Source organism: Zootoca vivipara, chromosome 17 (assembly GCF_963506605.1).
Source record: "Zootoca vivipara chromosome 17, rZooViv1.1, whole genome shotgun sequence".
In the NCBI taxonomy this organism is placed as follows: domain Eukaryota; kingdom Metazoa; phylum Chordata; class Lepidosauria; order Squamata; family Lacertidae; genus Zootoca; species Zootoca vivipara.
This window is the reverse complement of record NC_083292.1, coordinates 4330871-4353119: the sequence shown is the minus strand read 5'-3', so window position 1 is coordinate 4353119 and position 22249 is coordinate 4330871. Positions and strand designations below refer to the sequence as shown.

At 47.1% G+C, this 22249-nt stretch overlaps 1 protein-coding gene across 2 annotated transcripts in view; it reads left to right on the top strand.

Moving 5' to 3' along the window:
• HIP1R (huntingtin interacting protein 1 related) overlaps window positions 1-22249 on the top strand; it is a 70563-nt gene that overhangs the window by 32646 nt on the left and 15668 nt on the right. Inside the window, exons 6-20 of one of the 2 annotated variants that reach the window (XM_035097656.2) lie at window positions 510-586; window positions 1771-1832; window positions 4337-4477; window positions 6454-6511; window positions 7034-7109; window positions 7902-8042; window positions 9872-9930; window positions 11106-11178; window positions 11929-12112; window positions 13313-13401; window positions 14355-14471; window positions 15005-15106; window positions 16411-16605; window positions 18203-18350; window positions 18922-19008. In XM_035097656.2, coding sequence (XP_034953547.1) covers window positions 510-586; window positions 1771-1832; window positions 4337-4477; window positions 6454-6511; window positions 7034-7109; window positions 7902-8042; window positions 9872-9930; window positions 11106-11178; window positions 11929-12112; window positions 13313-13401; window positions 14355-14471; window positions 15005-15106; window positions 16411-16605; window positions 18203-18350; window positions 18922-19008 — 1609 coding nt within the window. Of the gene's footprint in view, window positions 1-509; window positions 587-1770; window positions 1833-4336; window positions 4478-6453; window positions 6512-7033; window positions 7110-7901; window positions 8043-9868; window positions 9931-11105; window positions 11179-11928; window positions 12113-13312; window positions 13402-14354; window positions 14472-15004; window positions 15107-16410; window positions 16606-18202; window positions 18351-18921; window positions 19009-22249 lie in introns of both variants that reach the window. The other variant, XM_035097655.2, reaches the window with a different exon arrangement.

Genomic DNA, 22249 nt, shown 5'->3' with positions numbered 1-22249 from the left:
TCCTACCTCCTCAGCGGGCTTCCTCCTCCTCCTCCTGCATCTCACTTCCCCGTCTGGCCGCTGTGCCACCGTCTCCCTCAGCCTCATTCGAAATTGAAATTCCCTGGCCAAGGCCGTCAGCGCGGCTCCAGCGCCCCGGCCTCCGCCTGCAGCCCCGCCCCCGGTTTTGACCCTCGGCCAATTGCAGGCTCCAGAACTACTGTCAGCGGTTAATGTCGGCGGCGGCTACGCAGGCCACATGACGAGGTCTGGCGGGCCGGATTAGGCCCCCGGGCCTTGTGTTTGACACCCGTGGTCTACAGCGACTGGCTGTGACTCTTGAAGGTTTCAGACAGTGTCGTCTTCCAGGCCCACCTGGAGATGCCGGGGATTAAATCTGGGACTCTCTGCATGCAAGGCAGATGCTCTACCACTCTTTCTGTGTCTCTCTGTCTCTCTTTGGGTTTGGTTATGGCAAGGCAGCCATCTCCTAGTGAATGAATGCCAATTCTTATTTTTCTCCCCCAAAGCACCCCGAATTCCCCCCAGGCCTGGAAGTGACTGATGAAGTGCTAGAAAAGGCTGCAGGAACAGATGTGAATAACATGTAAGTTTCCCCGGCCCACCCAGTCCCCCACCTTCCCACAAAGCATAATGGCTGCCTTTGTTACAAATGGAGTGTCCCAAGTGTGAATGTACCTCATTAGAGATGCTTTGGATAGGAGCCCAAGTAGTTCCTTGGCTGCCTAGTTCTGATATTAACTGATCCTGCCAGAGCAGTGTTCCCTAAACTTCCAAAACCTAGATTACAATTTTGTGTTATTCTCATTCTTCTGGATTAAAACTAGAGGCACAGTTTTGGTCTTGCACTCAACAAGATCTGTCTATGTTCTCAATCAGCTTCCAGAATGTTGAGCAAGCCTCTTTCTTGCAGCTGTGGGACAGCCCAGTTAATATTATCTCTTGGAATTTCACACTCCCCTTTTAGTCTAGGTGCCCAGGAATGGGACTGTGTTTTCTTGGCCATGGGATGCTTCAGAGATTCCCCCATGCCTACCAGCTGAAATGTAGGCAACATCCAGGGATCACTCTGGGTTGATTCAGATGTAATGCCAAACCATGGCTTGCTCTATCCATTGTGTAGACTCCAAGCTGTGACTTTGTGTCTTCCCCAATGCACAGGCAAACCATGGATTGTCAGGTTTGTGTGTCTCAGCCATGCTGGCTGAGGCTGATGGGAGTCCATCATCAAACAATGCCTTATGGAAACAATGCCTTATGAGGAAACAATGCCTTATGAGGAACAGCTTAGGGAACTGGGTATGTTTAGCCTGGAGATGAGAAGGTTAAGGGGTGATATGATAGCCATGTTCAAATATATTAAAGGATGTCATATAGAGGAGGGTGAAAGGTTGTTTTCTGCTGCTCCAGAGAAGCGGACACGGAGCAATGGATTCAAACTACAAGAAAGAAGATTCCACCTAAACATTAGGAAGAACTTCCTGACAGTAAGAGCTGTTCTGCAGTGGAATTTGCTCCCAAGGAGTGTGGTGGAGTCTCCTTCTTTGGAGGTCTTTAAGCAGAGGCTTGACAGCCATCTGTCAGGAATGCTTTGATGGTGTTTCCTGCTTGGCAGGGGCTTGGACTGGATGGCCCTTGTGATCTCTTCCAACTATGATTCTATAATCACCTGGAGGAGACAAAATTTCTGAAAAGGCAGGCTAATGGCAGGATATTTTGACAGTTGATGGTCCTTGTTTTATGTCTCTTATTAAAAAAAAATCTTTGTAGCTTTCAGCTCACAGTTGAGATGTTTGATTACATGGATTGCGAACTCAAACTGGCAGAATCAGGTAAGCTGACTTCAGTTCCTTCCTTTGTTTACATCTTTCTTTCTCTCTCTGCTCAAAGAATTGCATGTGCTCCAGGATTGTCAACAATGGCCCCACTCAAAAGTTCTGGCTTACTCCTATGATTGTAACAGCAGCAGCAGCTGCAGAAAGTGGGAGTCAGAGCTTTCCACAACACAGCCATAGGTGTTATTTGTGGATCAAACTGCTGCTAAAAGTAGAGGAGCAAGACAGACTAGTAATTTTTGTTTTGATAGGTTGGCAGCCCTTAGCATATTTTAGTGGATGCCAAGGTAATTCCAAAGTTACATATTCTGCACAAAGAAAGTCTGAATTCAGCAATCTGTGTAAATTATGCATACTCTTGGAGCCCTCCCTCTCCTACAAAACCCCTCAGACGTCTTTCATTGTCAGCTTCGCTTCAATTATTCAATAAACAAAGGCAGAGCGCTGGTCTCTGCCCCACCTTGGCTTTGCTGCTTTGTGGCGACCAGCCAACAAACGTGTTAATACTCCTTTAGAAATTATTATTATTATTTATTATCACTCAAAGTACAACTTAGGACTTACCCACACTAACATTTTGCTTTGCTCTTTCTAGATAGAGGTCTGGACTTTAGCGCTTTGTGTCCAAGTGTGTGTATGTTCTTTTTGCCCACAAAAAAACATTCTTTAAAGTTGAATTGGAGCAAATGTCAATTCAGGTTTTCGCAGCTTAACGTTTGCTCCAATTGAGTTTTAAAAAGTGGGTTTTCATAGGGAAAGCTCGGGGGGGGGGGAGGTGCCTGGACATGGAGTTTTAAATAATGAACCATGCCTGGAAAGAGCAAAGGTAAGAGTGGATGTGCCCTCTGTTGGCCCAGAAGCTACAGTATTTATGTTCACACAGGTTCAGAAACTACTCTCCTCCTAGCCATCAGGGCACATTATTTCTACCTATTAGCTATGATAATGAAGCCTTTCTTCCGCAGGAACCAAGTCAGTGATGTTCTCATTGATGCTCTCATTCCAGACTTCCACATGTGGCATTTCTGAGCACAGAGTTTCAATGCAGAGCATTGAATGGGCCTTACCTTGGGGTGTTGCAGGTCATGACTGTGCTGCTCTCAGTCGTTTGATATTATTTCTGTTGCCAGGCAAGGCTGTGTGTGCTCCTAGTTAATGATAAAGCTTTCTAGGAAGATTGTGCTTGGTCCTACCCAGCAGCAACCTGAGTAAACAAAGGTGATAGGAGCTGAAGCTGCCAGTTCAGTCACGGGGAAGTCACAGTCCTCTGGTGCACACTGGTTCCTTTAACAGGCCAGTTGTCCTATGCCTTTTATAACCTCAGATGTTAACAATTTCAGAAACTAGGAATCTCCCTGCTGGATTCCAAACAAAAGCCCCCAATGAATTTCCCTCCCCATCTGCCAAATAAAGTGGTGACTGGTGCTCTTTGGGACTGATGGAGCAGAAGGCCAGGAGCAGGAGGAACCAGAGCCAACAAATTCTAGTTTGGTCCCCACCCTTCTCCCTGCCAAGTTCTACATGGGCAATACCGAGACTAAAGAGGAAGCTGATATTATCAAGGTCACCCCCTGAGCTGCTTGCAACTAAGAAGGCAGGCAGGTGAGCACTGACTAAGTGCAGATTGATGTTGATAGGGCTCTTTTTGCCGTAACAGACCAGCCTCCACTGGCCAAATACGTTATCCAACCATGCTGCAGGGTGCGAAGGAGGATGCCAACTGCTGTATTTTGTCCCTGGCATCTGGCGATTGGAGGCATACGGCCCCAGAACAAGGAGGGTTATTTATTTAGAAGATTTACATCTCTGTTTTTCTAGACTTGGTTACAGCAGTTGTGGAAGCATGCACCATTTTATATAAGCTGCAAAGTTCAGTTAAGCTTACCGTTTGATTTTTATATATTATGCACATAAGCATGTGTATGTGCCATTGGTTTTATTTAAATATGCACAGGCACACACATACAGAGGTATATATACTATCAACTTGTTTGTTGTGCTGTTTAGTTGTGTTTAGGACTACTGTAATTGATTGGAGATACAGAACAGCACAGCCAAACAGCAGACGAAGAGATGTTCAGCTGAGGAAGGTCGAAACCAAAATGTTCATCTAAATAGTATTTTAAATCTCTATTTTAATTTTTAAACCTACTTACAAATAAGCATGCACACATACAATTCTATGATTCTAAGAACATGCACATAGATGCTCGGGTATCCAGAGACCTTCCAATAATCCAGCAGCAGCAGCAGCAGCAGCAGCAGCAGCAGCAGCAGCTGTATTTGTTGTTATTAAAGGCACCGTCTCAGTCTTACCTCGGTTTAAGTACACAATTGGTTCCGGAAGTCTGCACTTAACCTGAAGCGTACTTTCCCATTGAAAGTAATGGAAAGTGGATTAATCCGTTCCAGACGGGTCCGTGGAGTACTTAAAGTACTCAAACCGAAGCGTACTTAAACCGAGGTATGACTGTATTTGAACTTTCCTTTCCTCCTTTCAGTTTTCAGACAGCTGAACACCTCCATGGCTGTCTCCCAGATGTCAGCAGTTCAGTGCCGGCTGGCTCCTCTCATTCAAGTGATCCAAGACTGCAGCCACCTCTACCATTACACTGTGAAACTGATGTTCAAGCTCCATTCCTGTAAGTCGCTCTTGTGTGGGCATGGAAGCATACCATGGTTCAGGTGCAGTTCTGGGACATTTGGGGAAGGGTTCATGGCTCAGTTGCATGTAGGTTTGTTCTCTCTGGTTCTGTCTCTGGTGTCTCCCAGTTAAAGAAAGAATCTCAGGTGATGGGAAAGAGGCTGACTTCAGAAATTCACCAGCCAGTTAGAGGAGGTGTCAGTCTACCAGAAGATGTTGCCACTGCTCTTAAGGTGGCCATACTTGAACAAGAAAACTGGTAAACTGCAATTTGTAAAGAAGTTAAACTCTTACTCATTTGCGGCTGAGTAGAGACAGTGGTTTCATTTTCCATTACAGATGTTAATTAACTCCCCATTGCCAGTTTGATTGTTTTATCACTTGCCACTGCATTCTACCTCTCATTGAATTCTCACTCGCTGTAATTTTTGTATTTTTTTTCTCTGACCTTACCTCCTTACGACTCTCCTCATCCCTTATCACTGTGTGTGCATGTGTGAATGCAACCAAGGATTACACTTCATGCATTCGATGAGATAGACTCTAGTTCATGAAAGCATATGGTGTAATAACAGTCACTTACGGACCCATTGTTAAAATCGTGTTTATGGAAGAACAATCCTAGGGCTTGCCGATCAGAATGTCGGCGGTTCGAATCCCCGTGACTGGGTGAGCTCTCATTGCTCGATCCCAGCTCCTGTCCATGTAGAAAGCACGTCAAATGCAAGTAGATAAATAGGTACCGCTCCAGCAGGAGGTAAACAGCGTTTCCATGCGCAGCTCTGGTTCACCAGAAGCGGCTTAGTCATGCTGGCCACATGACCCGGAAGCTGTATGCCGGCTCCCTTGGCCAGCAAAGCAAGATGAGTGCCGCAACCCCAGAGTCGTCTGCGACTGGACCTGATAGTCAGGGGTACCTTTACCTATGCAGTAAATGGGTTTTTTGGTGGGACAGCTATAGTCATAAGTTTTGCACAAGTCCTATGTTAAGGAAAGCCGGGGGATTCTTAAGCATATTTGTGTACACTTGGCCAGATTTGCATTCATTTTGCTGAAGCCATAGAGAGAGAGGGCAAGCAAGGGAGAAACTGAAGCCTGGGAAGACCTGCTTATTTTGATTGTGTGAAGGATTTGCATCCTTAAGAGTTCCAACAGCCAGACATTAAGTGCTTATATGACGCTGCCTTATTCTGAGTCAGGTGGGGGCAGCCATATTATTTATTTCATAAAATTTATACACTGCTTGATTGTTTAAAAATACTCTCAAAGCATTTTAGAAAAGATAAAAAAGTAAAGGCAATAAAAGATTTGCAGCCAGAAGGTCACATTCCTTTCTGGGAATCATAGAATCCAACTCACTGTATGTGTTTAAAGATGAAAACAGAAGGACCAAAGCTTAGTAGTATTGCTTGCTTTGCATGCAAAAGGTCCCAGATTCAATCCCTGGTATCTCCAATTATGGTGCTGGAGGAGACTCTTGAGAGTCCCATGGACTGCAAGAAGATCAAACCTATCCATTCTGAAGGAAATCAGCCCTGAGCGCTCACTGGAAGGACAGATCCTGAAGCTGAGGCTCCAATACTTTGGCCCCCTCATGAGAAGAGAAGACTCCCTGGAAAAGACCCTGATGTTGGGAAAGATGGAGGGCACAAGGAGAAGGGGACGACGGAGGACAAGATGGTTGGACAGTGTTCTTGAAGCTACGGACATGAGTTTGACCAAACTCCAGCACATCCACATAGAACTGGGAACATTCATTGACTGAAACCCTGGAGAGCTGCTGCCAGTCAGTGTGGACAGTACTGAGCTAGATAGACCAATGCATAAGGTCTATGTTCCTAGCAGATTGTGAAAGCCTTGCTTGGGTGCCAGGTGTGCTTTTCTCGGTCTCAAACCCCTGTGTGTGCTTTCTTGGCAAATGATCCATTGAAGTCTTGGACATACACCAAAGTTCCTTTCTTTTGTCTTCCTCAGGTCTCCCAGCTGATACACTGCAAGGGCATCGTGACCGTTTCCACGAGCAGTTCCGCAGGTAATAGAATAATTAGAATTATATTTATTTTTGTATTTAGCTGTAATCCGCCTTTTCCCCTGACAGGACTCAAGGCAGCTTACAGCTAAAAGCATATTTTAAAAGCAATAATTAAAAAAAACAAATAAATATGCATGGGACTGCCCTGTAAAACATTACCGGTATTTTAGAGATAGGAGGGAAAAGTAAGTTTAAAAGAAGCGTATATACATCCTTCTCTGGTGAAAACCAGGTAATGACTTGTGGCCTGCTTTTCAATCTGTGCCTGGGCTGAACTACATCACATATGATGGAATGGAAATCTTTGTGGTTAAGCTCATCATTGAGATTTTCAGAAAATATCGCCCCTACTTGTGGGTTTTTTGGGCACACAGCTTCTGGTTGGCCGTCGTGGAAACCACCAAGCTGGAGTAGATGGTCCCCTGTGTCATCCACCAGGATTCCTCTTGCATTCTTAAGAGTCAGACCACCTTGCTGTTGGTCTCAGTATTGACAATTCTGTTTCCTTTCTCCTCTCTGTAGCCTCAAAAGCTTTTTCAAAAGAGCATCGGACATGCTGTATTTCAAGCGCCTCATCCAGATCCCACGGCTGCCTGAGGTAGTCTCTCTTCTGCCTTCTCCTCCCGCTCCCCAACCCTGACAATCTGGGGCTAGGCCACCCACTGCCAATGCCCCTGCCTGCTACAGTTTGTAAAGCTTTTCCTGAAATTTGGCCAGTTTTCCCTAGAAATACACTGTGTGTGAGAGGGGGGCAGAGAGGGAGAAAGGGAGAGGGAGAAAGCACTTGTCTGCCTAATCCAATCCCTGGGTGTGTATTTGTGAGGCTGCATTTATGAGGGTGCCATCAATTTTCAATTCAATATACTTTATTCGACCGATAGTCAGAAACAAAAAACATTTCTCAATACAAAGATAAAAATATAAAACTGCAGGCATCAGAGGGATACGGTACATAAATGGGGTATGACCGCGCTACTAAACCTCCTACAGATAACCCACATCAAGACATTCGATTATACGTTTCCGACACTTGAGCGCCAGGAAGAGGAATTTAGCCACCGAGAAGGTTATTTTCTCAGTGGGCTTGTTTAGCAAATATGCTGCCTGCCGTTCTCTTGGTCGGGAACTAAACTGAGATAAATACGGGGCTATAAGATATTGCCTTAAATCATTATAAAAGGGACAACTCAGTAGAATATGTTCTGTGGATTTTACCTCACCCAAGGCACAATGGCACATTCTCTGACCGTATGGGACTCCTCCAAATCTTCCCCTCAAAACCGCCGAATCAAGGGCATTCAGTCTAGCCGCAGTAAGTAGTCTGCAGTGCCATCTAGTTTCACCTGCACTGTAAATGTGCCTTGACTCCTTTTGTTCCTCCTCCCATTAGAATCCACCTAACTTTCTGCGGGCATCAGCCCTGGCCGAGCACGTGAAGCCTGTTGTGGTGATCCCAGAAGAAGAAGCCCCCGAGGACGAAGAGCCAGAGAACCTGATTGAGATCAGCACAGCCCCAACTGTGGAGCAACAGGTGAGAAATGCTAAGGGGGGTCTCTGGAGTGGTGAGCTCTACCCACCACTTTTAGGTGCACCCCCACTAGCACTGGATTTAGGGCTGTGCAGGTGGTCCCCCCACACAAGGTGCTGAGCTAAGGGAGTACAACATTGAGAAGATCCATTGGGGGGGGGGGCGCTACAATTTTCATTGTACAAGGAAGCCATATTATGAAAGACTAGTCTCATTCAGCCCATTAAGAAAACGGGCGCTAGGGGCAATTAAACAAAGCGCTCTCCCGTCGTGTCCCGCGGCCGAGCGCAGAAAGGGAGGGAAGGCCGCGGCCCCGCCGCTCCTCCCACGGGCCAGGTAGGGTTGTCAGGAGGAGGAGGAGGCGGACCAAGATGGCGGCATTGGGCTCCGGGGCTGCAGCCCACGGCAGCGGGGGAAGCCGGACCGGGCTCCCGCCGCGGCGGCCTCGGAGCCCGATGCCACCATCTTGATCCGCCGCCGCAGGGGAATGGGAGGCAGAGGGTTGAGGGGGGGAGAGAGAGCGTGTGTGTGCGTACGTCCCGCCTCTTCGTCCAGTCCCTGTGTCCGTGGGGCACATGCGCATTAGCGCGGACACAGGGACTGGACATAGAGTCACAGGGACTTTATTATATAGGATTACCAAAGAATGCCCCTGCCCCCACTAGAAGTTGCTTATGAGGGAATGTGGCCGTAGGAACTGAAAAAGACCATTCTCTCCCCCCCCCCTTTAGTGCATTTGTTGGGTGGGAGCACACCATTTTGCTTTAAGAAAAAAATTATCTGAAAAAGAGTAGGAATTGGATGAAGTGTTGTGGGCATAGGGAAAAAAAGATGCTCAACCTCCCACCATGCGGCATCCCTTCCCTATAAATAGCAGTTATTCGTTTTGTTTTGTTTTTAAATGGTTTTAAGATGCTATTCTTAGCTGACTTGTAAATGCCTTACAAAACTGAAAGGATGGCTAAGCTTAAAAAGAAGAAAGAAAGAGAATAAAGCCAGGAAACAGACTTGGCCACTGTGCTTGGGCAATTCATTTACAAAGCTGTAAAAATTGGACACATAAAACTCTTGGCAGTGATTGCAATGTATTCCAAATGGAGCTTTGCTTTCGTAAGTTGTTTCCTGGTTGCTGATGTTTGCTCACTATGTGATGACATGTGGAGGCCAAACCGGAAGGGCTGCCAGGGCCAGTCTAGGAGGTGCAGGTCTGGGAACCCTGCAGAACCCAGAGGGCTGCGCACGGGCCAGGAGTGTTTCAGCTTGCCATCTTTTCATGGAAGGCAATGCATAGTCATGTGGGCTTCCCAGTAAGAGCTGTGGAGCTGGAATCCAGTATGACAGCCCCGAGTACATCTCAGGACGTCCACACAGGGGAGCATTCAGAAGCAAAATTGATCTCAGGCATGCTGCAGAAACAGTTCCAAGTGCAATAGTGCATTTTATTTAGTTGTAGATACATGATAAATAAAATGATGTAATACTGTATCTCCCTAGGAATTCAAAGCATTTATACCATATAGCCATAAACATGAAGCATCCCCTTCATTGTCAGTCTTTTGAGAGCCAGTGTGGTGTAGTGGTTAAGAGCGGTAGACTCGTAATCTGGGGAACCGGGTTCGCGTCTCCGCTCCTCCACATGCAGCTGTTGGGTGACCTTGGGCTAGTCACACTTCTCTGAAGTCTCTCAGCCTCACTCACCTCACAGAGTGTTTGTTGTGGGGGAGGAAGGGAAAGGAGAATGTTAGCCGCTTTGAGACTCCTTCGGGTAGTGATAAAGCGGGATATCAAATCCAAACTCTTCTTCTTCTCTTCTTTAATATTTGTTTCAGCAGAATGTGTCTGATATATTTGAACAGACTTTTGGACCACCCAATGGAATAAGAGATGATAGGTAAGGGTGTTTATCAGCAAAATCTCTCTCTCTCTCTCTCTCTCTCTCTCTCTCTCTCTCTCTCTCTCTCTCTCTCTCTCTCTCTCTCTCTGTGTGTGTGTGTGTTTAAGCTGGCATCTTAATAATGAGGTTTAGCATTTATGCAGCATTCAGACTATTTAACAGAAAAAGTTGTATGTGCATTAACAGTCCTGTAAAGTAGATCAGTATTATCATATATATACTAGTATCTCTCAGCGCTGTTGTTTATGTAGCGAAAGAGTAAAACCCATTGCCCAAGGAAGAGATATTTCCTTGATGGTTTGCACCCGAGGTTTGCAGACGTTTGTGGAATTTTAGGCAGCATGTGGGGCAGAGCAGTCCACTGAACCTGGCCAGTGGGTGCAAAATGACTGTTGGAGGTTGGTGGCGAGATGAAATGGAGTACCTCAGAACAGGGTGGTCCAATGTGCAGCTGGCCCTCAAGGCCTGTTTTGGCAGTGCTTGGCAACAGTGGATGCCCCCAGCCCCAGCCCTCGTGAGGCTCTGGACTTAGGGGAGGAGGCACGAGGGTTCCGACAGGGTCCTAGAGTCCTTCCTCCTCCTTCCCAAAGCCTAGTTGGCACTTTCCCAGCTTTGGGAAGGAGGTGGGAGGGACCCCAAAGCCCAGTGCCTCACTTAGCCAGCTTTGGGAAGACAGCACAAGGATGGCGGGGGTGGGGGGCATCAGATTTTGGCCTTACCCACCCACTCGTCCCCCTTGTGACAAGGCAATGAGTGGCCCACATGTTCCATGCCTCTCTGACTTTTGTCTTGTGGGTTTCTGGGTGTTTTCCTGTTGTTATCCTGTCTCTCACAGCTACAATAAACCTACCATTAAAATTATGGACTGGTCATTTCTTCGTCAGAGGGCAAGTGGGCAAATTTAGCAGGGGATCAAATACTTTCCCCCCTCACTGTAGTATGGGGGTACTACATACTGCAACTTTTTGGTTACAGACTCGTTATCCCAGTATTGCTGGCAGGAGGTGGGTGGTTTGAGGCTGAGACAAAGAAAAGGAGAGGCTCTGATGTGACCCTGAAGCCTTTGCAGCAGAGGAGAGATTTGCCCCGGAGGCCTCAAGCTCATAGCTTTTCATCACTGTACAACATCAACTCAGAGCATTCTTGTGTTTTTAAAACCTTTTAACCCTCAGGGATCTCCAAATTGAAAACCTGAAGAAAGAAGTTGATCTTCTTCGAGCAGAGCTGGAGAGGATTAAGCTTGAGGTAACATGGGGTACTCTGTGTGTTTGTTTGTGTGTGTGTTTGTGTTTGTTTGTTTGTTTGTGTGTGTGTTTAGGCAAAGTGAGATGTCTTACTTTGGGTGCTACGAAAAGGAAGTAAACTGATAATCTATATATAAAAAAATGTAAACTGGGGATGTGTCTCCAATGATCAACGAAACCGCTTGACCGATTGCGTTCAAATTTGGACACAAAGTCAGATGTGACTACGAAAGCAAGCCCATACCATTTGCGTGGACAGGTGTTGCACCTGGGCCAGGTAAAAACCCCAAAACCATGTGTTCCAGGACTCACAAATCATAGGAAAGTGCATCCTGGGAGTACAGGTGAGGGGAGTCTGAAGGGGGACTCTGAGACTCCATTTAACAGACTGAGCCACAGCAACACATGGCAAAACCACCTAGTTATTTATATTTTTACTGCTAGGGAGTAGGGAGAGGCACTTGTGAGATTTTGTGTGTCAAGTGCTAAATGAGCATTGCTTGCCTTGAATAATACGGCAGAGAGTTGGTGACTGGCACCCAGTGAGCTTTATGGCCATGTAAGGATTTGGTCCCAGGCCGACATTCTTACCATTGCACCCCATTGACTCTTGCTGCTTCCCACAGTGGTCAGCAAGGTGCCTATGTGGGAAGCCCAAAAGCAAAGAGCACAAGAGCATCCTGCTTCTGATCCTGCAGGAGCTGTCATAATTATAGCCATTGCTTTGTATGTGTTTTGCTGCAATCCTCAGGCTCAGAGATACATCACTCAGCTGAAGGCCCAGATTAACAGCCTGGAGGCAGAGGTGGAAGAGCAGCGGAAGCAGAAGCAGAAGGCCCTGGTGGACAACGAGCAGCTCCGGGATGAGCTGGAAAGACTGCAGAAGGCAAAGATGGAGGGAGACAAGAGTCGAGGGCTCTACCTGGAAGCAGAAAGTAGGTGGTGCCTTTGGAAAGCAGGTTGTGTGTGTTGACCTGTGCTTTTCAAACAGCAATAATAAGTAAACCCTATATATTCTGCTAAGGAATGTGAACTTGGCACTGTCTCCCTCAGGGCATAGCTGCCAAGTACCCCGTTTTCTCCGGGAAAACCCCGATTTTACTTACCTTTTCCCGGTGGTCCCCCGTATCACTTCGTCTCCCATTTTTTCTCTGCTATTTTCTCCTGCTGGCGGCCATTTTTTTTCTTTCCGATTTGCCCTTCTATGGGCACCAAAAATGGTCGCCACCGGCTTCAAAAGTCGCATCTACGCATGTCCGGAAGTGCATAGACGTGAGGCGGCGGCCATTTTTGGTGCCCATAGATGGGCGGAGCAACACCGGAAGTTGCGTCGACGCATTTCCTGACATGCGTACAAGCGACTTTCGAAGCCGGCGGCGGCCATTTTTGGTACCCATAGAAGGGCGAAGCGACACTGGAAGTTACGTCGACGCAACTTCCAGTGTCACACGGCTTCCGGTCCCGGATTCTGCAGTCCGGGGCTTGGAAGGTAAGACCTCAGGGATGGGGAGCCTCAAGCCTGGGGTCCATATATGGCCTTCCAATTTTCTCTGCCTGGCCCCTGGAACTACCCCAAGGCCCACACATGCCCTCTCTTCCCAGGCCATGCCCCTCACTGGCCCTGCTTCAAACCCTGAGTGTTTCTACCAGGTTATGGAATGGGACCTTGTACTCTGATGTTGCCTCTTCCTTCTCTGGATGGAGGATAGAGAGGGGTGTCCAAGTGTGTGCAGAAGCTAGCCTACTGTACAGAAGTAGCGATTCACATATGTTCCTCTGCCTGCTGCTGTCTGTGGCCCCAGCCACCACTGGAAGGCTGCCCAGAAGGGAATGTGTCCCTTTAACTGGAAAATGTTGCTGACTGCTTATCTGCATAAAAAGCACCCACCCCGAGCACAACACCAGCGGGAAGCAGTTTTTGATGACACAAATTACTTCTTCATGGTCCTGCAGCCTGTGGAAGCAAGAATGGCTGTTGGCAGTCATCTGTAAGGCAGGACCCACAACTCATTTGCTGTCATGCTTGTTCCTTGGAACAGTCTCTTCTAGGCAGCTAGTTGCCCACCATGGCTTCCAAGGTTCAGTAGCTGGACTGAGAATGCAGCTCATGACAATCTCCTTCCTTTTTCCCCCAGAGAAGGCCAGCGCCACAGAAACCCGCTACACCAAGCTGAAGGAGAAGCACAACGAGTTGATCAACACACATGCAGAGCTCCTGAGAAAGGTAATGACAGGGCTGGCTGCCGACTTCCCACACTGTTCCATTGGGTATTTGCCATGCAAGAGAAGATGGGAGGGGCACCTCCGCATTCACAACCCACAAGGGCTGGCTTCTCTCTTAGTCACAGCCTTCAGTTCTAGCAGTAGTCAAGCACGGCTCTAAGTCTCTGGCTTCTGCCTGCTTCTAGCCCAGCTCTCACACACAACTTTGTCTTTCTCACTACCATCCTGTGGCCCACCCATTTGTTCTCAGAGCAACTTATTTTGCTATACAGTGGTAAAGGTAAAGGTAAAGGGACCTCTGACCATTAGGTCCAGTCGTGACCGACTCTGGGGTTGTGGCACTCATCTCGTGTTATTGGCCAAGGGAGCCGGTGTATAGCTTCCAGGTCATGTGGCCAGCATGACAAAGCCACTTCTGGCAAACCAGAGCAGCACATGGAAACGCCGTTTACCTTCCTGCTGTAGTGGTTCCTATTTATCTACTTGCATTTTGACGTGCTTTCGAACTGCTAGGTGAGCAGGAGCTGGGACCGAGCAACGGGAGCTCACCCCGTCACAGGGATTCGAACCGCCGACCTTCTGATCAGCAAGCCCTAGGCTCAGTGGTTTAACCCACAGCGCCACCTGGGTCCCTATACAGTGGTACCTCAGGTTAAATACTTAATTGGTTCTGGAAGTCTGTACTTAACCTGAAGCGTACTTAACCTGAAGTGAACTTTCCCATTGAAAGTAATGGAAAGTGGATTAATCCGTTCCAGACGGGTCCACGGAGTACTTAAATTGAAAGTACTCAACCTGAAGCGTACTTAACCCCAAGGTATGACTGTACTAACAATGGTACTCGCTGGATCCAGGGCCCTAGGAATTAGAAGGGACCCAGGCGGCACCATACAGACTACCCCTGCAATCTCAAAATGATACTTAAGTTATGTTTGATGTTTTTTTAATACCAAGAATGCAGACACGGCCAAGCAGCTGACAGTTACCCAACAAAGCCAAGAGGAGGTTGCCCTAGTCAAGGAGCAGCTGGCCTTCCAGATGGACCAAGTCAAACGGGAGTCAGAAATGAAGGTTTGCTGCTTTGATCTCTCTTCTCCTGTAACAGGGCAGGGCTCTCCCTTTTCAGAAACTGTTGAGTAGCTGTTTTGATCTATGGGTGGGCTGAGATGTCCCCTGAGATAATGTTTGGTAGTAAACATCTAAAGCACCTGACTTTCCCCCAAAGAATCCTGGGAACTGTAGTTTGTTAAGGGTGCTGAGATTGTAGGCCTGTGAGAGGTAAACTACAGGTCTCAGGAGTCTTTGGGGAGAAGCAGGGTGTGTTGAATGTGCTTTAATGGTATGGTGCCTTGGTGCAGCTCGGGACATCGTTGAGGGATGGCTCAGCAAGCTTGAGTCCCAGGTTTATAGTGCCAGGCCCCTGATTCCTGCTCCTCCCCCCTTGTTAACATTAAAAAAAGATATTGGAGGGCATAGTTAGGTGCATTGCAAAATGCAGTGGTGTTAAGAACCCAGCCACACACCACCTTGATTTGCCCAGAGGCATCTGAAAAGTTTGCACATGTTTACAAGGATGCACTTTCTCTTTGATTCCCTCTGTGTAGTTAGAAGATCACATGTTGCAGATGGAGCAGGTGAAGAGAGAACTGGAATCTAAGAAAGAGGAATTGGCTCAGCTTCAGCAGTCGCTCAGCCGTTCCAAGCAGGTATGCAGGCTGGGGTTGTTTGTGGGGCTGGGGGTTAAAATCTTGCAGTGGGGCCCCCTTCCCACATGATGCTTGGCTCTACTGAGGAGTTCTCTGATGTATCAGCCACTGAGAGGTACCTTTTTTTTAATACAGGACAGCTCCTTATTGGTTATACCCCATGTTAGCTATACTCAGAGTAGATCCATTGGTGTTAATGGGCATGACTAACTTGGATCCATGAATTTCAGTGGGTCTGCTCTCCGAGTATGATTTAGTTCAAAAGAACTCCATGCATTGTGAGTTAGATTTATGTATAAGACACCTTTCATTTTAGAAAACTTTGAAGTCAGCTGACAACAATATTAAATTAATTATATATAGTGTGTACAGTATTGCTTTTGTTTGTTGCTGTTTCAAGGTTCTATTTTAGCTTGTTTAACTGCATGTATCTTTTGTATCTTTGTATGCCGCCTTGAGCACATGTAGGTATAGTCAAGTAGGATTTCAATCCTGAAATAAATCGGATTAAAACAGCATCCACGCAAAATAAAAGCCAGCATTAAAAAAAAAATAGTTGGGAGCTCTCATAAAAGAGCAGTGGGAGTATTCCTGTGGGTTGTCTTGCAAAAAGTGATGAGGCATCTTTCTCCACTTGGCTGCCCTGCTGTGCACAGTCCTTTGCCTTAGGTGGCCCATCTTGCCCTGTCCCAATGTTAAGGGTGCTTCGGTTGTGCCTCCCCTAAGAAGCCTCTCCACTACTCTCTGGAGAAGCTCATCTCATGCTTTGGATGTGCCCATATACTAGACTGTTTATTGCTCATTGTTTTTTTCCCCATTTTATTCACAGCATTTATATGCTGCTCTTTAGCTGCAAAGGCTCATGGAGCAGCTTAGAAATCACTGGAAATAACACAAGCTTACAATCTAAAAAGCCATGATGTAGAAAGAAAAAGGGGTGGGGATGGAAGAGGAACTCAAACTGGTGTTTGTTTGGAGCACCAGATTGTTGGAAGGTTCTTATAATAACCAGCAGCTGGGATTAAAACAGTCCCAAACTCGCCAAAAGTTGAGGTTTGTAACTCAAATCCTTCTCCTGTGAAGCCTCTTGGCAGTGTCATGTGGTTTAGGTGGAGGACACTCTTCTTAAGCCTTCCCACCCAAGTTATTTGAGCCTCTTAGGTTAAATTACCTCATGAAGAGGACAATGAGCATGTGAAAAACCACATTAGCAGGGGGAGGTGATTGAGAGGGTGGGCCAAGCTGAGGTGGGAGAGCTGGGTGATGAAGCTGTGAGCCAGAAAGGTCCCTTGTCCTCCATGCAGGCCGGTTCAGACCTCAATACCCAACTGGAAGCCCTCCAGGCCGAGAAGGAGACGCTGAGGAAAGTGGTCACTGAGAAGGACTGTGAGCTCATCTCGACAAAGGGCCTGATCCAAGAGAAGGAGCTGCTCTTGAGCCAAGAAGCAGAGAAGAGAGTAAAGGAAGTTCAGGAGCTGCAAGGGAAGCTCTTGGAAAAGGTACTCAAGGGAGAAACGAAGTGGAGGCTGGTCCATCGGGTGTGTGGGACGCTGCCCTGACAACTCAGTCTGTGCTTGGCCAGACCTCTCCTGCCTGCTTACCTCCCACCAGCCCAGAGATTATCCTGGCTATCAGCTTCCTCCTCCCCGGGCTCCTCCAGAATGGTGCTTTTTGCTAGTGTATTCTGAAACATGTCATTGACACAATAATAGAGCATTAGTGGTGAATTTATACCGGACCATCCACACTTCATTCCACTTTATTAGCCATTCTGTGGTGCTTCCCCAGTGTTCCTGCATTACTGTTGTCTCTTTTTCCCCCCGAATTTTTTTATTCTTTTTCCAACACATTTAACACAATCAAAACAATAACAACAAAGATGCAAATAAAAACACACAAATAAAAATCGCACAAACTTTCACAATTCCTAACATTTGTCCTAATCATTGTGCTATGGCTTCCTCAACTCCTTATTTTCTGCGATTCACTATTAATCCTGTTTAGCAATTCTATCTCATAAACCATTTCTGTAATTTCTCAAATTCTTAATTCTTGATTCTTAATTCATTATTTACATTTATCATCTTATCTTTTCTCCCTTATTCCTAATCTACGCTACAACTTCTTCTGTGATTCAAAATCCATATCTTATTAATCAATCAATATACTATATTTCTTCAAATAGACTTTAAAACTCGACCATTCTTCTTCCGCCGCCTTCTCCCCCTGGTCACGGAGTCTCCCAGTCAGATCAGCCAGTTCCATATAGTCCAACATTTTCGCCTGCCATTCTTCCACTGATGGTGTATCCTGGGTCTTCCATTTCTGTGCTATCAACATTCTCGCTGCTGTTGTGGCATACAAAAAAACAGTAACATCTTTCTTTGGTATTTCTTCCCCCACAATTCCCAGCAAAAAGGCCTCTGGTTTTTTAATAAAAGTATTTTTAAACATTTTCTTCAATTCATTATAAATCTTATCCCAGAAGTCTTTTACTTTGGGGCTGCATTACTGTTGTCTTGAGGGGCACTCCTGCACTGTAGGGCAACAAAAGTGAGGCAAAAGGACCCCTGGAACATTTGTGGCATGAAAAGTTACAGGAATTTCTGCAGAAGGTTACAAGACATGCACTGATTGGAAATGAAGCAGGATGTCTGCCCTGAAACTTTTGTAGGTGTGAACAGTATTGAAAATGGGGTGGTCGTGTATAACCACCCTTATATTATCATGAGCACAAACCATCATGAATGCGCAACAAGGATGTCTGGAAGGGCCAGTACTGCCATTTCAGAAGTCAATATGAGGACGGGGGCAACACTAGAATGCGTTGGCTCTGCTCGCCATTGGCTCTGGCTCTACCTGCCCTCAGCCTCCTTGCCAGACCCCAAGAGGCACTGGGCACAACTGAGCCTTGGAAAGCTTTTGTCTGGTTGGGGTGGGAAGACAAGGGAAACAGCGGGCTGAGCAATGGAGAGAGGGAGCCAGTTAGCAGCACTGTAGGCCTCTCCTTTGCCCAGTCTGGATCATGACAGAACAGTGAGTATGTGGGTCCCAGGAGGGCACTGTTAACTTAAACACTTTGGGCCAATCCCACAGAAAGGTCAGGAACAGAACCTGCAGCAGAAACTCCTGGAGGAGCAGTTCAGCATCCTGCAAGGGACAGTGAAGGAGGCCGAGAGCATCATTCAGGACGCCGTTGGCAAGCTGGACGATCCTTTGCACATCCGATGCACCAGTTCGCCAGGTAGGTCTAAAGGTCCAAGGGCATGGATGAATCTGACAGTGGCTTGGCTTGGCTTTGTTTTGTTTTTCTTAACCTATTTTTTAAGAAGAGCAAGTTCCTGTCCCTTGTAACAGCCCAGGAATCCTCAAGTAAACCTCTCAAGCAGAATCCTGAGGCAGTGGACAGGGGCCTCCCAGGGATGCCTGTCCTAGCCCCCTCCCCTCAAATCCATCCCCCACCCCATGCTCCAATTAGCAACCAGGCCTGAGAGAGCTGCCTTTTCAATGTCCCACAATGTCCCAAGTGATGCTGCATTGAGGCCATTGTGAAACATTTAAATGGCAGCTGCCCCAGACGTGGTTGTCTGCCTGTCTTGGAGCACTGCCGCTGCCAAGGAATCCCACCAGGGCTGAGCCTCCCAACCCCATCCAGAGATGTAAGAGGGAGCCTAACAGAGGAAACCTGGGCAGCTGAGGCTTCTGCAGCCTGGAGCTGGCCCTGCTTCCAAGGCACAAAAGGCACCTGCACGAGATTCCATTTTATCTTGTTTTCCCATAGGTCTCCTTCTCTGACCTTGCTTTTCTCTCTGCAGATTACCTCGTCAGCCGCGCACAAGCAGCACTGGAGTCAGCGAACGCTGTGGAAAGTGGACATGGGCGCTACCTGTCCAACCCAGCAGGTAAACGTTGCTGGGTTTGCCGCTGCAGTTCTTGCGGGGCAGGGTGGGAGTGTAGGTGCCTGGTGTTGCTGGGAAAGGCAGATTGTGCCTCTCCTGCCATCACAAATGTTTTTTCTTCAAATGCTTCTCTCCCCCCCCCCCCTACTGACCCCCTCATCAAAAAAGAAAAGCTAAATGCCTGGTGACTGCATGGACCATTTTGCCAAGTGGTAAAGCTTCAGGTTGATTTTTAATCCTTGCACTTTTAGGTAGAAGTTCTCAGCAGGAAGCCTGTGGGTGTGTGGTGGGGTAGGTCTGTGGGATGGGTTTGGATGGAGTCAACAAAAGTTGCAGCTGCAAAGCCCTGCTGCTCACGAGTTATCCAGTCTTGGAGGTGTTAAGCCTGTGCATTCCGTTGGTGGGGAATGCAGGTGGGGAAAGTGCTGTTGTGCGCAAGTCCTTTTGGTGAGCTCCCCAGAGACACCTGGCTGGCCGCTGTGAGAACCAGGTTGCTGGACCTTTGGCCTGAACTAGCTGCCAGGTTCTTCTGATTCTTTTTTTCTTCTCAAATGTTTTGCATTGAATTTTAATAACAACAAGCAAGTTACATAGGGGAGAAAAATAGTTTTTTAAAAACAACAACATTAAGTTGTCACAATTGCCAGTAAAGTATAGGAAACAGCTGTGTGATTTGCGGAGTGAAAAAATAAAACATATCAAGAGGAAGAGGATGTGTAGTCTATAATTGCAAAGGGTTCTGTCAGGGAGGTTGCTGGCTACCCTGGAGCAATGACACTCCAAACTATCTTGTCTTTAATACTTTTATTGTGAAAGTTGTTTACAGTGCAAGAGCTTCATGAAAACATGGCTACTCAGTACTATCAGATTCTCCCAATGGTGCTTTTCGGCTCCTCCCCCAGCAGAGTAGTTTGGGGACCCCAAATCTCCTCCCCCTGCGTTTGCGAGCCGCTGATCGCCTCAGTTCCGGGGTGAATTTGAAAGGACGCCCCTCTGCTGTTTTCCCGCTAGAACTCTCTGCTGGCCCCTCCTTCCTTGCTGGTATCACAGGCTGTAGGCCAGGCATCCCCAAACTGCGGCCCTCCAGATGTTTTGGCCTACAACTCCCATGATCCCTAGCTAACAGGACCAGTGGTCGGGGAAGATGGGAATTGTAGTCCAAAACATCTGGAGGGCCAAAGTTTGGGGATGCCTGCTGTAGGCAGGGTGTTGCCTGAGCCCTGCCCCGCACCGCTCACTTCCTCCTTCCTGTCTCCTGTCCCTCCGCTGTTGTCAGAGCCATTCAAAGAGCTGGATTTGATGAGGGGTGGCTGTCCCCTGTAAGCCCACCCCCTTACAGGTCCCATGGTCTGAATTGAAACAATTACAAATCGTTATTTCAAAACAGAAGATTAAAATACATTGAACCCAGACACTTGCATAGCCCTGTTTAACCTGATATTCCTGAGCTGCTGTATTTGTGTATAAAATGAAATGGGACCAACTGACAAAGATCGTGATCTTGAGCACTTTGGCCCCTGAACTCTTCTGGTGTTCTTGTGGGATGGCCACAGTTCAGAGCTACAGTGGGGTTAGAAGGGAGAAGAAGAACTGGGGGAAGAGCTGGACTGAGGTTAACCTACATTTATTTAACCTGGACAAAGCTTCAGGGTCTCTGCTCCTTGGCCGCCTCTTGTGGTGCTTAGTTGAATGCTGTCACTCTGGGGACATCTTAACATCTTAATAACAGAACTGTCCCACACGCACTCACATAGGCCTCCTAAGAAAAGGAGCCCAGGTGATTGGACCGACAAAGAGACTTTAGCTATGAAAGCCGAAATCAGGAAACTGTACAGAGAATCCAGAGAATCGGGCAGTTCCCGCCTACCTGACATCTATTTTTCTAGAACTCAACAACTAAGGGAGTCCATCCAGCTCGGCCGGTTAAGACATATCCAGAAAAGCTGGGAAATTTTACTCTCAGCCATACAATCTAGAGATCACAAAAAATTTTGGAAGGCCGTAGCAGATCCCCCACTGCCACAGAATGAGCAGCTAACCTCAATTCCATCGGGCACATGGATAGATCATTTCAAGTCAGTATTTTTCGACAACTGCATCCCACCGGACAGGCAAGATCAGAACACTCTCTCTTTCCTAGATGAGTGGCCTCCAGTATCCATGTCAGAAATCATAAATTTAATTGATCAGATGAAAGTAGGGAAGGCCCCTGGCCCGGACGCCATTCCATCTAAACTGATTAAAACTAAACCGGAGTGGTGGGCTCCAATATTGGCTGATTTGTTCACGTTGGTCGATAGCTCAGGAATTATGCCCAGCTCCTGGCAACAATCCATAATTATCCCTATTTTCAAAAAAGGTGACAAAAAGCTGCCAGCAAATTATCGGCCAATAAGTCTTCTCTCTAACATTGGGAAATTATATGCTAAGCATCTGTTAAACAGATTAACTACCTGGCTCGATGACAATAACATCTTAGGCCCTGAACAGGCTGGGTTCAGACCAGGAAAATCGACCCTACGAAACTGCATGGTGCTGTCTCACCTAGTCGCCAAATCCACACGATTCTATAAAGAACATCTACATGTGGCCTTCCTGGACATTCAAGCGGCATTTGATACCATTGACAGGAGGTTGCTTTGGGCCAAATTGGAGGCTATGGGCTTAGAACCCAGACTTCTTTACCTGATCAAAAAGCTTTATACCAATAACACCTGCTGCATAAAAATCCATTCTGGGAATGAAATCACAACACCAGTCAGTATCAACAGAGGAGTTAAACAGGGCTGCGTACTTGCTCCTACGCTTTTCAATCTTTTTCTCAACGATCTAGCCCCATTACTAAAGCAGGTGGATGCCCACACTCCAAAACTCCAGGCCATAAACATTCCCATCCTCCTGTACGCGGACGATATGGTTTTGCTCTCGCGGACCAGAATAGGTCTAAAGCGTCTGGTAATTGCCTGCATTGAGTACATGGCCAAAATGAACTTATGCTTGAACTTTGAAAAAAGCAAAATCCTGGTGTTTGGTAACTCACGCACGAGTTATAGCTGGGTTTTTGGAGGTAAACCCATCCAGCAGGTCTTTAAATTCAATTATCTAGGAATCACCTATCACCATAGGCTCCTCTGGTCTCCACATCGAGGCGTGGTGGTGAACGCCAGTAAGATATCCACGCAGGCAATTACGCGATTTTTTACAACAAGGGGCAACTCACATATCCCTTCTGCGCTCAAGATCT